We start from the raw sequence: 17,824 nt of genomic DNA, 5'->3' as shown, positions 1-17,824 counted from the left end.
TGAAATGTTGGTTACTAGAGGCTGGGCAGTAGGAGTTGGGGTGGGGAAAGGGGAGATGTTGGTCAAAGGTTACAAAATTTCAGTTAGACAGGAGGGGTAAGTTTTAGTGATCCAATGCAGTAGTCCCCAGTCTTTTGGCACCAGGGACTGGTTTCATGGGAGACATTTTTTCCACGGATAGTGGGTGGGGGATGGTTTTTGGATGAAACCGTTCCACCTCAGATTGTCAGGCATTAGATTCTCGTAAGGGCCAAACAATGTAGATCCCTCACATGCGCCGTTTACAGTAGGATTTACCCTCCTATGAGAATCGAATCCACCTGCTGGTCTGACAGGAGGCGGAGCTCAGGCAGTAATACTTCTTGCTTACCTCCTGATGCGTGCTTGGTTCTTGAAAAGGTCGCTGACCTGTACCGGTGCACGGCCCCAGGGCTTGGCGACCCTGGTCTGTTGCACAGCTTGGTGACTATACTTAATGTATATTTCAGAATTGCTAAAAGAGTAGATTTTATTTTATTTCTTCCTTTTTTTTTTTCTGAGACGGAGTCTTGCTCTGTTTGCCAGGCTGGAGTACAGTGGTATGATCTCAGCTCACTGCAACTTCTGCCTCCCGGGTTCAAGCCATTCTCCTGCCTCAGCCTCCTGAGTAGCTGGGATTACAGGTGCAGGCTATCACGTCCGGCTAATTTTGTATTTTTATAGAGAAGGGGTTTCTCCATGTTGGCCAGGCTGGTCTCAAACTCCTGACCTCAAATGATCCGCCTGCCTCAGCCTCCCAGAGTGCTGGGATTTCAGGCATGAGCCACCGCACCTGGCATAGAGTAGATTTTAAGTGCTTTCACCATAAAAAAACAAATAGGTGATGGATATGTTAATTATTTAATTTTGATTTAATCATTCCACAATGTATACATGTAACAAGCCATTGTACCCCATAAATACATACAATTATTACTTGGCAAAAATAAAGTAAAAATTTAAAATAAATAACAATGTATGCTGGGCCTGAAACCATGTTAAAACCCAGAACTATGTAAGTCCTTTCCCTGCTGCCATGCAGGTTGCACGGAGGAGCTGGATAAGGTAGGGATACTGACCAGTACCTTTCTAGCTCTGTTGACCTTGTGTTGTCTGTGTATTTGTAGAGAATCTAGCTGGTAAGCCAGCCCTGCAGGTCCCCAGTTCTCGAGCTGCTGCCCCAAAGCCTCCAGTGTCTGCAGCCAGCGGGCGTCCTCAGGATGATACGGACAGCAGCCGGGCCTCACTCCCAGAACTGCCCCGGATGCAGAGACCCTCTTTACCGGACCTCTCTCGGCCCAATACCACCAGCAGTACGGGCATGAAGCACAGCTCCTCTGCCCCTCCCCCACCACCGCCAGGACGGCGTGCCAATGCACCCCCCACACCTCTGCCTATGCACAGCAACAAAGCCCCTGCCTACAACAGAGAGAAACCCTTGCCACCGACACCTGGACAAAGGCTTCACCCTGGTCGAGAGGGACCTCCTGCTCCACCCTCAGTCAAACCACCTCCTTCCCCTGTGAATATCAGAACAGGACCAAGTGGCCAGACTCTGGCTCCTCCTCCTCCGCCTTACCGCCAGCCTCCTGGGGTCCCTAATGGACCCTCTAGCCCCACTAATGAGTCAGCCCCTGAGCTGCCACAGAGACACAATTCTTTGCATAGGAAGACAGCAGGGCCTGTCAGAGGCCTAGCGCCTCCTCCACCCACCTCAGCCTCCCCCGCTTTACTGAGTAATAGGCCACCTCCCCCAGCCCGAGACCCTCCCAGTCGGGGAGCAGGTAAGTGCTTGGAAGCACCTTTTTCCCTATCATGCTGTGAATTTATTTTATCTTTCCCCAGAGCACTCCTAGGAGACAGTGATTGATTTATTCATTCAACTGATTTTTTATGTGTCAGTTTTGTTGATAGGGAAACAGTAATAAATAGAAAAGACAATTCCTGTTTTGGACAGTCAAACTAGTAAAATATATAAATACATAGTATATAGTATGCTTTAGAGAATTATAAAGCAGAGGGGAGGAATAAGATATACTGGGTGGGAGGTTGGATGATGATATCTTAAATTGGAGGAGTGGGGAGAGAGTCAGGACAGTCCTTACTGATGTGGTGAAAATTTGACAAAGTAAGAAAGCGTAGTACATAAGATTGATTGCCAAAAAGAAAAAGAAAATAAAGAAAATTTGACAAAGATCTGAAGAAAGTGATGAGTAAACTTAGTAGTTATCTAGGAGAACAGCTGTTGCAGGCAGTGGGAACAACAAATGCAAAGGCTCTAAGGCAGAAGTATTCTTGAAACCTTTTGGGGACAGCAAGGGGACCACTGTGACAAGACTCGAGAGAGGGCGGGGAGGGAAGAGTGGTAGGATGTGGAGGTTGGGAAGCTGGAGCTGCAGGGGAGAACACTGGAGGACTTTGCAGAGACCTTGGATTTAGCTGTGTGTGAGATGGAAAGCAACTGGAGGGTTTTAAACAGAGAAGTAGTATGATTTGATTCACCCTTTAAAAAGATCACTAGCTCCTGTGTTGAGAACAGACTGTACGAGGACAAAGGTGGCAAAAGGAGACCAGTTACTGTGCTGTTGCAATAAATGGCCAGATGGTTAGGACTGCCGCAATTCTGTGGGAAGATAGGTGTTCAGCTTGGGACAAGGCTGAGATACCTGCTAGGTACTCAAGAGATAATTAAGTGGTAATTGGCTATCAGACTCCAAAGTTGGGGGGAGAGATCTTGGCTCGAGAGATATATTTGAATGGTATCAAAGACCACATTCTGGATGAAGTCACCTAAGGAGTGAGTATAGATAAGAAGAGGCCTAGGAGGCTGAGGCAGGAGAATTGCTTGGGCTGAGGCCTCACCTTCCTACATTAGAGGCAAGAGAGATGAAGAATGCCTAATAGAGGAAATAGAAAACTTGTAGTGAGGATGGAAGGAGAAAAACCAAGAGTGTGATGGAAAAACTCCAAGGTAGAGTAAGTGGTCCACTGTGTCCAGTGCTGCAGATGGGTCGGGTAAGTGGAAGACCGAGAACTGGCATTGGTGTTAGCATCATGGGACCCTTTTGAGTAGTTGCAGTGGAGTGATGAAGAGTAAAAGTGAAAGCTTAATTGGAGTGGGTTCAAGAATGCAGGGCTAGGAGGAAAGGAATTGGAGATAGCAATATAGAAATCTCTTAAGGAGTTTGCTGTAAAGTCCAGGAGAGAGGGCTGAAGATAAGTGGAGTGATGTTGGAGGAAGATGTTGGGTTGAAAGCTGTTTTTTTTTCCCATCCCAAGATGGGAGACCTGTTTGTATGCTGATGGAATTCGTAGCATGAAACTTAGTAGAGAGGGAAAAAATTGAATCAGGAGAGAGAGAACAAATTGCCTTAATTGTGACCTTGAGGCCGGAGGAGAGGGAATGTGATCCATAGGTAAGGGGTTGGCCTTAGACAGGAACATAGTTCTTCCATAGTTACAGGAGGAGAGGCAGAGTATAGGCTTAGAAGCAAGTGGTTAGGTGGGTGTAGTGGTAGAAGCATGTGGAAAGTTTCTTCTAATTTGCTTCTGTTTTCTTAGTAAAATGGAAAGCAAGAGCATCAGCTGTGATTGAGGCGAGGGAAGGAGGAGAGTTGAGGAGAGAGAAGAGGCTTGAAATGGTCATCTGGAGCGTGGGAGAGTGGGTGGACGAGGGAAGTGTGCTCAGATAGGCAACCACGTGAAGGGCCCACTTGAGACTATGGGCCATACATTTCACATGAGATTAATTAGTGTCATGTGTGTTCAGCTGTAATTTTCAGGTACAAAATAAGAGTAGAGCTGTATTTAACCAGTGTTAGCATTTTTTAGGCATGTGCGACTATAAGGGAGAGTGGGGCAGGAAGTGAAGGGTGTATGTGAGGGAGTGATTGCAATAATGGAGCCTAAGCTGGCTGAGGAGGGAATTTAGGAACCCTGGAAAAAGTAGAAGAGGTTGTGTAATCTCCTTATAAAATAGCATAGCTGAAATTTCAGAGCGAGGGAGACCATGACAGCTCTCTGGGGCCTTATTGGACCTAGGAATTTTGGCTCCCATATCCTTAGATCATTAGACTTTGAGCCACACCCTCCACAAACAGCTTCTTAGCTTTTATTTATTTACTTGTTTGTGTTTTGAGACAGAGTCTTGCTCTGTCACCTAGGCTGGAAGGCAGTGGTGCAATCACTGCTCACTGCAACCTCTGCCTCCCAGGTTCAAGCAATTCTCGTGTCTTAGCCTCCTGAGTAGCTGGAATTACAAGCACGTACCACCATACCCTGCTAATTTTTGTATTTTTAGTAGATAATGAGGTTTTACCATATTAGCCGGGCTAGTCTCAAACTCCGGACCTCAAGTGAGCCACCATGCCCAGCCCTTAGCTTTTATTCTAAAGTCAGTTTCTACAGGTATAGAACGAACAAGAAATTATTTCGTGGAGTCCAGGCATGGTGGCTCATGCCTGTAATCCCAGCACTTTGGGAGGCTGAGGCAGGTGGATCGCTTAAGTCCAGAAATTTGAGACCAGCCTGGGCAACGTGGGAAAACCCTCTCTCTACAAAAATATAATTAAAAAAAAAATTAGCCTGGCATAGTAGTGCATGCCTGTAGTCCTAGCTACTCAAGAGGCTGAGGTGGGAAGATCACTTGAACCTGGGAGGTGGAGGTTGCAGTAAGCCATGATGGTGCCACTGCACTTCAGCCTGGGCAACAGAGCAAGACTGTGTCTCAAAAAAAAAAAAAAAAAAAAAAAAAAGGTTATATCATCAAGTAGCAGGTATTAAAAGCCCGTCAGCCTGTGTGCAGCTGCTTGGTTAGGTACATACAGATTTGTACTCTGGCAGCTGGCCATCTAACATAGGGGAGCCAAACAGTGGCCTGCTGCATTCCTGATCCCATATCTCTGTAGCTTTAGCCATAAGGAGGTAGTTCTAAGGTGGCCCTTGATTCTATAAAGTTCAGGTTTGACAGTTTTTTTTTAACTTAGGGATATTACAAAAAACCCTTTGTCTGAGCAAAGCTCATATCTTTCTGACCTCATCCAGGAATAGAAGAAGAGAAAAAATGCAATTTCCATGGGTTGAGCTGAGTACTTTTAAATGTCTGCAGGCTTTCTTGCTTCCCATTTCTCCGTTCTTCCTCCGTGGTAGCTAAGACTGCAGGGGCGTGCCACCATGTCTAGCTCATTAAAAAAAAAAAATTTTTTTTTTTTTTTCTGGACAAAGTCTCACTCTGTCACCCAGGCTGGAGTACAGTGGCGCAATCTCAGCTCACTGCAACCTCCACCTCCCGGGTTTAGGCAGTTCTCTGCCTCACCCTCCCGAGTAGCTGGGATTACAGGCATGTGCCACCCTGCCTGGCTAATTTTTGGTATTTTTAGTAGAGACAGGGTTTCTCCATCTTGGCCAGGCTAGTCTTGAACTCCTGACCTGTGATCTGCCTACCTCAGCTTCCCAAAGTGCTGGAATTGCAGGCATGAGCCACCATGCGCAGCCCCCCAATTATTTTTTTAAAAAATGAGGTCTCACTGTGTTGCCCAGGCTGGACTCAAACTCTTGGGCTCAAGCCATCCTCCTACCTTGGCCTCCCAAAGCCCTGGGATTACAGGTGTGAGCAGTTGTACCCAGCTAGAGCAGCAATTCTTAAGAGTGATAAACCAGGGCCGGGCGCGGTGGCTCAAGCCTGTAATCCCAGCACTTTGGGAGGCCGAGGCGGGTGGATCACGAGGTCAAGAGATCGAGACCATCCTGGTCAACATGGTGAAACCCCGTCTCTACTAAAACTACAAAAAATTAGCTGGGCATGGTGGCGCGTGCCTGTAGTCCCAGCTACTCAGGAGGCTGAGGCAGGAGAATTGCTTGAACCCAGGAGGCGGAGGTTGCGGTGAGCCGAGATCGCGCCATTGCACTCCAGCCTGGGTAACAAGAGCGAAACTCCGTCTCAAAAAAAAAAAAAAAAACAAAAAAAAAACCAAACAAAAAAAAAGAGTGATAAACCAGAAAAAAAATGAGATATTTTCGTCACTGATCTCTTGAGCATTGCCTCGATTTGTTGTGTGACATTGGACAGATCATTGATTCTTTTTCTCATCTGTAAAATACACATTTGAAAAGTACAGTGGGGGTAAAGCACCGTGGCTCACACCTGTAATCCCAGTGCTTTGGGAGGCCGAGGCAGGAGGATCACTTGAGACTGGGAGTTCAAGACCAGCATGAGCAATATGGCGAAACCTTATTTTTACAAAAAATAAAAAAACTAGGCTGGGCACGGTGGCTCACTCCTGTAATCCTAGCACTTTGGGAGGCTGAGGTGGGCGGATCACCTGAGGTCAGGAGTTCAAGACCAACCTGGCCAACATGATGAAACCCCATCTCTACTAAAACACAAACATTAGCCAGGCATTGATGGTGGGTGCCTGTAATCCCAGCTACTGGGGAGGCTGAGACAGGAGAATTCCTTGAACCTGGGAGATAGTGGTTGCAGGGAGCCAAGATCACACAACTGCACTCCAGCCTGGGTGGCTGAGTGAGACTCTATCAGTGAATCAATCAGTCAATCAAGCCAGGCATGACAGCGTGTGCCTGTGGTCCTAGCTACTTGGGAGGCTGGGATGGGAGGATCACTTGAGCCCAGGAGGCAGAGGCTGCAGAGAGCTGAGATCATGCACTCCAGCCTAGGCAGCAGAGCAAGACCCTTCCTCAAAAAAACAAACAAACAGGCCGGGCGCGGTGGCTCAAGCCTGTAATCCCAGCACTTTGGGAGGCCGAGGCGGGTGGATCACGAGGTCAAGAGATCGAGACCATCCTGGTCAACATGGTGAAACCCCGTCTCTACTAAAAATACAAAAAATTAGCTGGGCATGGTGGTGCGTGCCTGTAATCCCAGCTACTCAGGAGGCTGAGGCAGGAGAATTGCCTGAACCCAGGAGGCGGAGGTTGCGGTGAGCCGAGATCGCGCCATTGCACTCCAGCCTGGGTAAGAAGAGCGAAACTCCGTCTCAAAAAAACAAACAAACAAACAAACAAACAAAAAAACCGCCCAAAACTAGCTTTATTGATTAATATAGTTTGTTTCAATAATTTTTTTCTTTGCAGAGTAAAACTTTTTTTTTGAGACGGAGTTTCACTCATGTTACCCAGGCTGGAGTGCAATGGCGCGATCTCGGCTCACCGCAACCTCCGCCTCCTGGGTTCAGGCAATTCTCCTGCCTCAGCCTTCTGAGTAGCTGGGGTTACAGGCACACACCACCATGCCCAACTAATTTTTTGTATTTTTAGTAGAGACGGGGTTTCACCATGTTGACCAGGATGGTCTGGATCTCTTGACCTCGTGATCCACCCGCCTCGGCTTCCCAAAGTGCTGGGATTGCAGGCGTGAGCCACCGTGCCCGGCCCAAATTTTCATCTTTTAAAAGTGAATTTAATTTTTGGAAATGACCAAAAAGTAGATTCAGACATAGGTATGAATATTTTCATTGGTGATGGTGGCGGGGCGACCTCAGAAATGAAATGTGACCATCATATAATAGTGTTTATAGCTCTGTCTGATAAACTTGATTTGGAGGCAGTTCCAAAAGAGGTGTTTGCAATGTTTGAGCAATGAGACTGTTACTGGACATATGTAACTTCCCACGATGAATCTGCTGTACATACTTTGAAAATAGCTCGTTGATATTAGAATAAGTGACATAGCCTATATATGCTGTGGGAGAGCAGAGGTGGAGGGACTCAGAAGAAAGTGGATTGCTTTGGGAAAGTCTTGAGACGATGGGACTTGGATTGAACCTTGAGGATAGGTAGGATTTGGTAGAGGGGAATCACAAGAGCAAAGCATATAATTTGGTTTATTCAGCAAACATTGATTGAGCACCTGCTGTGTGCTGTAAATTTGGCTGAACTTGGGAACCCAGAAGGAGGAACTGCTCTGACGTCGAGTATACAGTATACTGGGGAAAAAGCACATAGAATAAATAATTATCACAGTCTATTAAAGGGGTACATACACACGCTGCAATGGAAGTGCAATAGAGGGTACCTAACCCAGCCTAGCAATAAGGAGGAAAGAGGAGGAGGCAAGCTCAGGCTGATGGGCATGGTAGAGTATTATGTAAGCAAGGCTTTGAGACTTTATTTATTTGCTTATTTATTTATTGGAGATGCAGTCTCGCTCTGTTGCCCAGGCTGGAGTGCAGTGGCACAATCTGGGCTCACTGCAACTTCCACTTCCCGGGTTCAAGTCATTCTTGTGCCTCAGCCTCCTGAGTAGCTGGGACTACAGGTATGCGCCATCACGCCAGGCTAATTTTTTGTATTTTTAGTAGAGACGGGGTTTCACCATGTTGGCCAGGCTGGTCTCAAACTCCTCAGCTCAGGCAGCCCTCCCTCCTTGGCGTTCCAAAGTGCTAGGATTATAGACATGAGCCATCATGGCCAGCCAGTGTTTGAGACTTTATGATTTAGGCAGTGCAAAACCTTTGAAAAGGCTGGGCGTAGTGGCTCACGCATGTAATCCAAGCACTTTGGAGGCTAAAGCGGGCGGATCACCTGAGGTCGGGAGCCCAGCCTGACCAACATGGTGAAACCCCGTCTTTAAAAAAAAAAAAAAAAAAAAAAAAAAACCTTTGAAAAAACTTGATTAAGTTTTTAGGGAGATTAGTGATTCGGTATTATGCAAAATGAATTTGGAGGGGTAAGAGATGAAGCAAAGAGAACATTCAGAAGGTTTTTGCAGTAGAACAGGCTAAATTTAAGAAAGACCTGAATTAGAATTGTGGAGGAAGGCATGGAAAAGCAGGAAAAAAAATCAAGAACAAATAGTGTTGTTGACTGACTGGTAAGAAATGTAAAAAGGCCATACATTTACTCTGAATGTTGGTATCTGGAAGAATAGTGATGTATTCAAGTAATAAGGATGAGGGGGAACCAGGCACTGTGAGTCTCGGTGGGGCATGTTACTCTTTTAGCTCATGTGTTTCAAGTCGTTCTACAGACCCTTGCCATCTCCACATCCAAAACTAACTACTTTGGATTTTAATTGCAGCTCCACCACCCCCACCACCTGTGATCCGAAATGGTGCCAGGGATGCTCCCCCTCCCCCACCACCATACCGAATGCATGGGTCAGAACCCCCGAGCCGAGGAAAGCCCCCACCTCCACCCTCAAGGACGCCAGCTGGGCCACCCCCTCCTCCTCCGCCACCCCTGAGGAATGGCCACAGAGATTCTATCACCACTGTCCGGTCTTTCTTGGGTGAGTAGCTAGCTAGCTGTAGTCTCATGGTTCCTGCAGTGACTTCACTCACTCCAGTGCCATGGCTGCTAGATGGCCACCATAGAGCAGGAATGGCCACATGGGTTCCTTTGTTCACAACAGTGCTCCTCCTGACTTTATCTGCAGACGTATGGGCTGTATTCATTGACTTCTTATCTTTATGTGAATTCTGAGCATGGATGCTTTGGAACAGATTGAAGTAAAATCAGCAAGTGTTGTGCTAACTCTAAAACCACTCCAAAGATCAGTTTTTGTGACTAGCTTTTAGGTCAGAGATTCTGTATCTTGAAGATTATTCAGACAGGACTTATGTATCCTTCTAGGAAGGAGAGTTCCTTTCTGGCTCTTCAAAAACAAAACACTTGATTGTTCTTGGGATTCTTTTTTTTTTTTTTAAATGATTTTTTGTAGAGACTAGATCTCACCCTGTTGCCCAGGCTGCTGTCAAACTCCTGGGCTCAAGCAGTCCTTCAACCTTGGCCAAAGTGCTGGGATTACCCATGTGAACTATCACACCCAGCGTCTCCTTGGAATTCTTGAAAAAAATATTAAAAAGTCCCATGGTACATTGCCTGGAAAGAAGAAAGAAGAACAAAAAATATTAAAGAAAAAAGGATCGGGTGCAGTTGGGCCGGGCGCGGTGGCTCAAGCCTGTAATCCCAGCACTTTGGGAGGCCGAGGCGGGTGGATCACGAGGTCAAGAGATCGAGACCATCCTGGTCAACATGGTGAAACCCTGTCTCTACTAAAACTACGAAAAATTAGCTGGGCATGGTGGCATGTGCCTGTAATCCCAGCTACTCAGGAGGCTGAGGCAGGAGAATTGCCTATACCCAGGAGGCGGAGGTTGCGGTGAGCCGAGATCGTGCCATTGCACTCCAGCCTGGGTAACAAGAGCGAAACTCCGTCTCAAAAAAAAAGAAAAATGGATCGGGTGCAGTGGCTCATGCCTGTAATCCCAGCACTTTGGGAGGCCAAGGTCGGAGGATTGCTTTGAGCCCAGGAACTCAAGACCAGCCTGGGCAACATGGTGAAACTTCATCTCTCTAAAAAATACAAAAATTAGCTGGATATGGTGGCACATGCCTGTGGTCCCAGCCACTGCACCCCAGCCTGGGCAACAGAGCAAAACTCTGTTTCAAAAAAAAAAAACAAAAAAAAAACTCGCTGGGTGCGGTGGCTTATACTTGTAATCCCGGCACTTTTGGAGGCCAAGGTGGGCAGATCACTTGAGGTCAGGAGTTCAAGACCAGCCTGCCCAACATAGTAAAACCCCATCTTTGCTAAAAGTATAAAAAAATTGTCTGGGCATAGTGGCACACATCTGTAATCCCAGCTACTTGGGAGGCTGAGGCAGGAGAATCGCTTGAACCTGGAGGTGGAGGTTGTAGTGAGACAAGATCGTACCACTGCACTCCAGCCTGGGCGACAGAGCAAGATTCCATCTCAAAAAAAAAAAATCAAAAGCAAAACCCAAAACGTTACACAACATTAATCAAAAGCCACTAACTATTTTGAGGGCGTCATGTTACTTCTCTGGGCCTCACTTCCCTTATTTGTAAAATGAGGTTGACTAGATCAGAAGTGTATCAGATTAACTTTCCAAGATTATAAATGTTGGGGGCCTTACCTAAGAGATTCTGATTCCTTAGTTCTGGGATGTAACCGTAAGTAAAGGTTGTCCAGAGGCTACTGTTAGACCCCTCTGTTGAGGACCTCTGGAAGAAATCTCTGAAAGGTCCCTTGCAGCCTTGACACTCTAGATTTTTTTTTTTTAATTTTAAAGACAGGGTTTCACCATGTTGGCCAGGCTGTTCTTGAACTCCTGACCTCAGGTGATCCACCTGCCTTGGCCTCCCAAAGTGCTGAGATTACAGGCGTGAGCCACCACACCTGGCCTAGATTTTTTTTTGAGACAGCATCTTGCGTTGTCGTCCAGAGTATAGTGTAGTAGTGCACAGCTCACTTCAGCCTCGACCTCCCAAGCTCAACAGATCCTCCCACCTCTCCCTTCCAAGTATCTGGGACCACAGGTGTGTGCCACCATGCCTGGCTATTTTTTTTTTTTTTTTTTGAGAGATGAGGTTTCACTATGTTGCCCAGGCTGGTCTCGAACTCCTGGGCTCAAGCTACTCGCCCACCTCAACCTCCCAAAGTGCTGGGCTTATAGGCGTGAGCCACCATGCCCAGCCTCTAGATTCTTTAATGGTTGCTGTCCTTACCTACCCCATCCTTCATGTTCCAGTCTATTCCTTTTAGGTAGACCAGGGTTTTCGATTTAAAGATATATCCTTATTGTAGAAACCTTTGGGATGTGATCAAGACACATTTACAGAAAATTCGAGCCTTCTTATGGAGAGGCCATAGAAAGTAGGAGTAAAAGCCATGAGATGGCTGTCCCAGGTGTAAAAGTGAAGGTAACATGGGCTGACAGGGAATTATCTGGTCAAATCTCTCACTAGCTGGAGATTAATATTCCCATTTTAAATTAATTTCTACCAATTTCTGGATTTAGTTCAGTTGTTTTCCCATGGTGACAGCCCCTGAGTTGTTATTAAAACAGAATCGTATTTCTTCCTGCTGCCATGCAGACAGCTGGGCTCCTCTTCTGTTCTGTCCCTGATTTGGTGGAAAGGTTTAAAGATTCAGCTCAGGCCAGGCATGGTGGCTCACACCTGTAATCCCAGCACTTTGGGAGGTCAGGTGGGCAGACTGCCTGAAGTCAGGACTTTTGAGACCAGCCTGGCCAAGATGGCGAAACCGTGTCTCTACTAAAAATACAAAAAACTAGCCAGGTGAGGTGGTGGGCACCACTGCACTCCAGCCTGGGTGACAGAGACTCCATCTCTTTAAAAGAGAATGAGCTCAAAGATGCACTACTTAGTACAGAGAAGTTTCGAATATGTGCTCTGTGCATGCAAGGCACACGGGGTGCTGCTGCTGCTGTTCCAGGGTTGTTGGTTTGGTGGTGTGGTAGGTCCTCACAGTACCTCAAAATGCCTGAGAGATTAGTAAGTGGAGAGGGTTGAAGTGGTCAGAGGCCTGTGGGGGCACAAGCAAGGATGATAGGAATTCATACTCTATTCTTTTCGCAGATGATTTTGAGTCAAAGTATTCCTTCCATCCGGTGGAAGACTTTCCTGCTCCAGAAGAATATAAACACTTTCAGAGGATATATCCCAGCAAAACAAACCGAGGTGAGAAGAGTAGTAAAAAGGTTTTTCCATAATTGCATAGAAGGTAGAATTTGTGTGTTTTCTTAAGTTAAAGTTTGCTTCTTGCCAGGTGCAGGGGCTCGTGCCTGTAATCCCAGCACTTGGGGAGGCCGACGCGGGTGGATCATGAGGTCAGGAGTTCAAGACCAGCCTGACCAACATGGTGAAATCCCATCTCTACTAAAAATACAAAAATTAGCCAGGCATGATGCATGCCTGTAATCCCAGCTACTCAGGAGGCTGAGGCAGGAGAACTACTTGAACCTGGGAGGCAGAGGGTGCAGTGAGCCGAGATCACACCACTGCACTCCAGCCTGGGTGACAGAGCAAGACTCTGTCTCAAAAAAAAAAAAAAAAATTGCTTCTTATCATCTTCATTGTCGGCTCACTCCAGCCTCTGCCTCCCAGGATCAAGTGTTTCTCCTGCCTAAGCCTCCCGAGTAGCTAGGATTACAGGTGTGTGCCACCATGCCCTGCTAATTTTTGTAATTTTAGTAGAGACTGGGTTTTGCCTTGTTGGCCAGGCTGGTCTGAAACTCCTGACCTCAGGTGATCCGCCCACCTCCCAAAGTGCTGGGATTACAGGCATGAGCCACCATGCCCTGGCCTCTCATCTTCATTTTCTTAAGCAAAACAATAAAACCTAACCCTGATTTTAAAGGTTAGCTTAAAGAACCTGTCTCTCGGCCAGGCGTGGTGGCTCACACCTGTAATCCAAGCACTTTGGAGGCCAAGGCGGGCAGATCACCTGAGGTTGGGAGTTCAAGACCAGCCTGACCAACATGGTGAAACCCTGTCTTTAAAAAAGAAAAAAAAAAGAACATGTCTCTCATTTTAGGAATGTGTGGGTTGTTCAGAGTCTGGTGGGTGACCTGTATGTGTGTGGTTTTTATTTATTTATTTTTTTCAGCTGCTCGTGGAGCCCCACCTCTGCCACCTATTCTCAGGTGAAGCCTGGCTTGGTTCTGTTCCTCAGGAAAAGGATGGACCTTCTCTTCTCAGATGGTCCCTTCCATTCCCCTGAAACCTGCATGAGAGCTCCTAACATGTTTTTCCAGTGCAACCAACCCCTAGACTCCAAGCGTCCTCCCAGCTCACCTCCATCTATGCATCTCGTCTCTGGATTTGGTGATCGGACTCTTTATATTGACAATAGCATCTCAAACCCTGCATCCATCCTTCCTCCAGCAAGCCCTGCTAGCCACGAGGAGCAAGTTTCTATGTCTCCTGCTTTTCTCTTGGGGAAAGGTGCCTTGTTGTGATGAATTAACTCGTTGGGGCAGGGTGGAGAATGGTACCCCTTCCTTCTCCTGTCCACTGTGGGGGACGCTGGGCAGGTATATTATATTTCATCATTTAGGAGGCTGGCATAACCAGGACTTATGGGTGGGAGGGGAGCATTTTTAGCAAAGCAAGAAAGGAGTTTGCCGAGAAGTGATCTGTTTTAAAGGTCAAATTTGGAGAAAGGGCAAGGAAATGGGTCTGCTTTATTTTTAGAAGTATTTTGTTTTTGTTTCCACCTGCCGTCCCCTGCCTCCCCGCCCCCCCCGCAGGGATGAGTTGGGTATAAACACTAAATACTAATCAGTTGAACTTAACATTTAATAAAAAGAGAGGGTGAAATAAACTGAGGACCATTTTAGAACTAGTCACTTCTCTGCAGCAAAGGGACCAGGAGCCATTTGAACCCTCTGGGACCCTGCCGCCCCACTGCCTCAGGATGCTTGGCTGAGGGATGTTTTTCCTCCCGCTTACCACCCATGCCCTCAAAAGAAAAGTCACATTTTGTGGAGGGCATCATTCATTCCTGATTCACAAACCCCAAAAACCTCTGGTAGGAGATAGGAAGATAGGGCGTGAGCCTGGGCTTTACCTCAGTCTTAAGTCTGCTTCAGTCTTTTGACTGGCCCTGAAGTGGTTGGTGACCCTTTCTGTCCTTCAGCCCCTGGAAGGTGCTCTAGGATAACAAATAAGGGCAGGTTGGATCCCCTTATGGAAGGAGGTGGCTTTGTGGGGATGCAAAGGACTTTAAGTCCTGCCGGTACTGTTCACAGCCCACCTGACTGAGCAGACTCTTCCTGTTCCTTTCTCTACCACCCTTGCCTTCCCAGGACTGCACAGCAGAGTAGAGAAGGGTGAGGAAGTAAGCAGAGGCTTTTGAGGATATTCAGTATTCCTCTATGCCAGGAAGCACAGACTTTGTTGAGGTTTGCCTCGGTTCAGTAGATCTTCCCTGGCAGCCAGCCATAGGTTGTTTCTTTGTCTTCCAGGTCCTAGTTAAAGAGCACAGAGAAAGTGGAGGTCCCCAGTCTAGGTGGGAATTAGACTACCTAGACTAATTGGATGATTGGACGAGGACTTCTTTTTATCCAACAATAGGATAGGACTCCTGGGCTCAAAACACCAGATGCTTTGGTTCGCTAGAACTGTTGCTACATGTAAGGCTGCTTAGAGCGTGGCATGAGAACAAGGAGACCATGGCTACTCTTTGAAATGGATGGGGAAAATTAACAACTTAATCACACACATCACAGGCTTAAACTGTCTTAGGGACCTTTCCAGTTGACAGGATCACAAGCTAGGGATCTGTGCATGGTGCCAGGTGGAATCTAAGTCTTCCCAGCACTAGGTGAGGGAGGGCTCAACGGGGGTAATGTGTATGGGGTCTGCTGTCCTTTACCATCCCCTGGACCACATTAACTCTGGGACAAACCATTTTTAGGTCTGTCACCAAACTTTTCCTAATCATTCTTTATGTATCATTCTTTCTAATCTGTTAGCAGTTATCTCCCAGAAGTATCCCTAGCATCCTGAAGTAAACAGAACTGCCAGGTGTGGTGGCTCACGCCTGTAATCTCAGCACTTTGGGAGGCCAAGGCGGGCAGATCACCTGAGGTCAGAAGTTCGAGACCAGCCTGTCCAACATGGCGAAACCCCATCTCTACTAAAAATACAAAAATCAGCTGGGTGTGGTGGTGTGCACCTGTAGTCCCAGCTACTGGGGAGGCTGAGGCATGAGAATTGCTTGAACCTAGGTGGCGGAGGTTGCAGTGAGTGGAGATGGCGCCACTGCATTCCAGCCTGGGTGACAGAGTGAAACTCCATCTCAAAAAACAAATTTAAAAACACTAATAGAACTGAGAGAGGGGATGCTAATAGAGGGAAAAGAAAGTGCAAGAGTTGATACTGTGTAGAGTTCCAGGGCAGATACTGACAAGTGACTGAACTTTGACTGTGAAGTCTTCCCATTTATTTTTGAAATGGGAGTCAATGCCTTTTGTACAATATTATCAGAGTGTGTCTTTTTTTTTTTCCTCCTTTTATTCAGACATAGAGCATCACAATATCACGAGTAAAGCCAAACCCCAGCTTTTCACTGGGGTTGATATCGTCCTCCCCATGACCTGCTGCCCCTCATATTCCCCAGTACTTGGACTGTCACATGGGTATTGATTGTATACTTGTCTTGGCCTCCTGCAAAAAGGCCTGGGTCTAGATCTAGTCAGATGGATTTTCTTTTTCAGAGCATGTTGATGACACAACACCTGTTTAAATGTCTTTGCCTTATACATTATTTGGTCCCACTGTTAATAATAGATTTATTACCATGTATATTTACTATTGAAGATGGGAATGTGATCTGCATAGTTATTGGTCTATTTTGTACGTTGTAAAAAGCTTCTAGGTTTAAGGTGGGCTGGCTACAAGAGCATAAAACTCCTCACCTGTTAAACTGCTCTTTTTATCTGCTTGTGGGAATGTTGTCTCTTCTGTGGAAGATTGGGTGGTCTCATGTTGAGGCTGTTGCCCAGTCCAATTAACTCCCTTGTCCCCTTCCAGAAGGAAGAGACATTGCCCAACTAAGCATTAGGAAGCTGTGTTAAAAGCCCTTGTATGGGTTTAGTTTAGTGATGTTTTCCCTAATGGGTAAAACTTTATAGTTGTTTCTTAACTGCCCTGACTGGGAAGCAGGGCGGTGGCCTCCAGGTTTTTAAATGAGCTAGATGCCTCTCTTCCCCTTCTCTGGTCACCGAACCTGGACCAAAGCACTTTGATATTCCAGGTGTGATTTTCTCTGTCGTGGGGATTTGCTCCAGCTGCAGAGCCCCATCATTTTCACAGCCTAGGCCAGCAGAGTGAGAACCTAGGGCTACCCTATTTGATGGATATGCGGCCGCTGTCTCCAGGAGCTCATCCCAGCCCTCCTAACTGGCAGCGGCAAGGAGACTCGTCACCAGCCATTGCACTGGGGAACTCCCTCACCGCATGGCTTCCCAACTTGAAACCCAGATTTACCTCCAGGGAGAGGTTACAAAATAATTGTAAATAGACTTGCTACAGAGCAACTCAGGGTTGGGGTGTGTTTTAATTCTCCTGATCACTTGAAATAATCTGTAGGCCGAGTGCTTATGGGAGTGGGGGAGAAGTGCGACTCCAGGGTCCTTCCCTTCTGTGAAGCTCTGGGGGGGTGGAGTGTGGGCATCTGAGGCCCTACGATGGCACTACACTGAGTTGTCTGTCCTTCCGGAAACCCAACCTGCAATCAACTGCAAATCAAATTCTTCACATTCCAGTTACAGTCTTTCTTTCCCCATTGAATCTCAGTCCCTGGCCCTGTGGTCGAGGCGGCTTTCTGTTAAGCTACCTGAATTTAGGGAATGGGAGGGGAGAAAGGAGGGCCATTACAACTCTGCCTTCAAGACTCATCTCTTAAAATGAAACAAAACTACAACCACCATCAAAACCACACGCACGAAAAAAAAAAAAAGGATAACTTTAACCGAAGGAAGGGTTTGGTTCCATTCAACTCCACATTCATTGTGCCTTTACTTGTGTTAGATTTCTGTGCTTTCTTTGTCTCCCTCTTTGAAGCAATTAAACTCGTCCTTGACAATTGCTGTTTCTTTCTACTCTTGTATCTGGCAACTTAGTGGGTTCCTTCTCTAATTGTCTTAAATATTATTCCACTGGTGGCAAGTGGGGACTAGCCGCCTTTTCTTGTGTCTAATCTTTGTCCTTTCTCATGGTGCCCTGCATGGAAGTCACAGTCAACACTGAATAAACGACTAGACTGACACGTGTGCGTGCGTGTGTGTGTGTGTGTGTTCATCTGTCTGCATGTGGATCTATTTCTTTTAAAAAATAATTTATTGTATGATTTTTTTGGAGTTATATTCTGATTACAGTGCTCCCTCTCCCAAATAGCATTGATTTCTTTTCCCCCTCTAAAATGTGTAAAATCTGGGCTCAGGTTGGATTCTTTAGTACATTTCTTTCTTCTGGATCCCGTGTAGTTTAATTAAACCTTGCTTAAAAACAAAAA

At 46.6% G+C, this 17,824-nt stretch overlaps 1 protein-coding gene across 3 annotated transcripts in view; it reads left to right on the top strand.

Annotated features, from left to right (window-relative positions):
* Positions 1-17,824, top strand: part of WIPF2 (WAS/WASL interacting protein family member 2) — a 58,684-nt gene extending 40,860 nt beyond the window's left edge. For all 3 annotated transcript variants that reach the window (XM_032279763.1, XM_032279762.1, XM_032279764.1), the window contains exons 5-8: positions 1,146-1,802; positions 9,056-9,265; positions 12,382-12,483; positions 13,412-17,824. In XM_032279763.1, coding sequence (XP_032135654.1) covers positions 1,146-1,802; positions 9,056-9,265; positions 12,382-12,483; positions 13,412-13,452 — 1,010 coding nt within the window. In that variant the 3' untranslated portion in view covers positions 13,453-17,824. The remainder of the gene's footprint in view (positions 1-1,145; positions 1,803-9,055; positions 9,266-12,381; positions 12,484-13,411) is intronic.

Source organism: Sapajus apella, unplaced genomic scaffold, assembly GCF_009761245.1.
Source record: "Sapajus apella isolate SASKATOON/1434 unplaced genomic scaffold, GSC_monkey_1.0 scaffold12, whole genome shotgun sequence".
Classification (NCBI taxonomy): Eukaryota; Metazoa; Chordata; class Mammalia; order Primates; family Cebidae; genus Sapajus; species Sapajus apella.
This window is presented reverse-complemented; position numbering and strand designations above follow the sequence as displayed.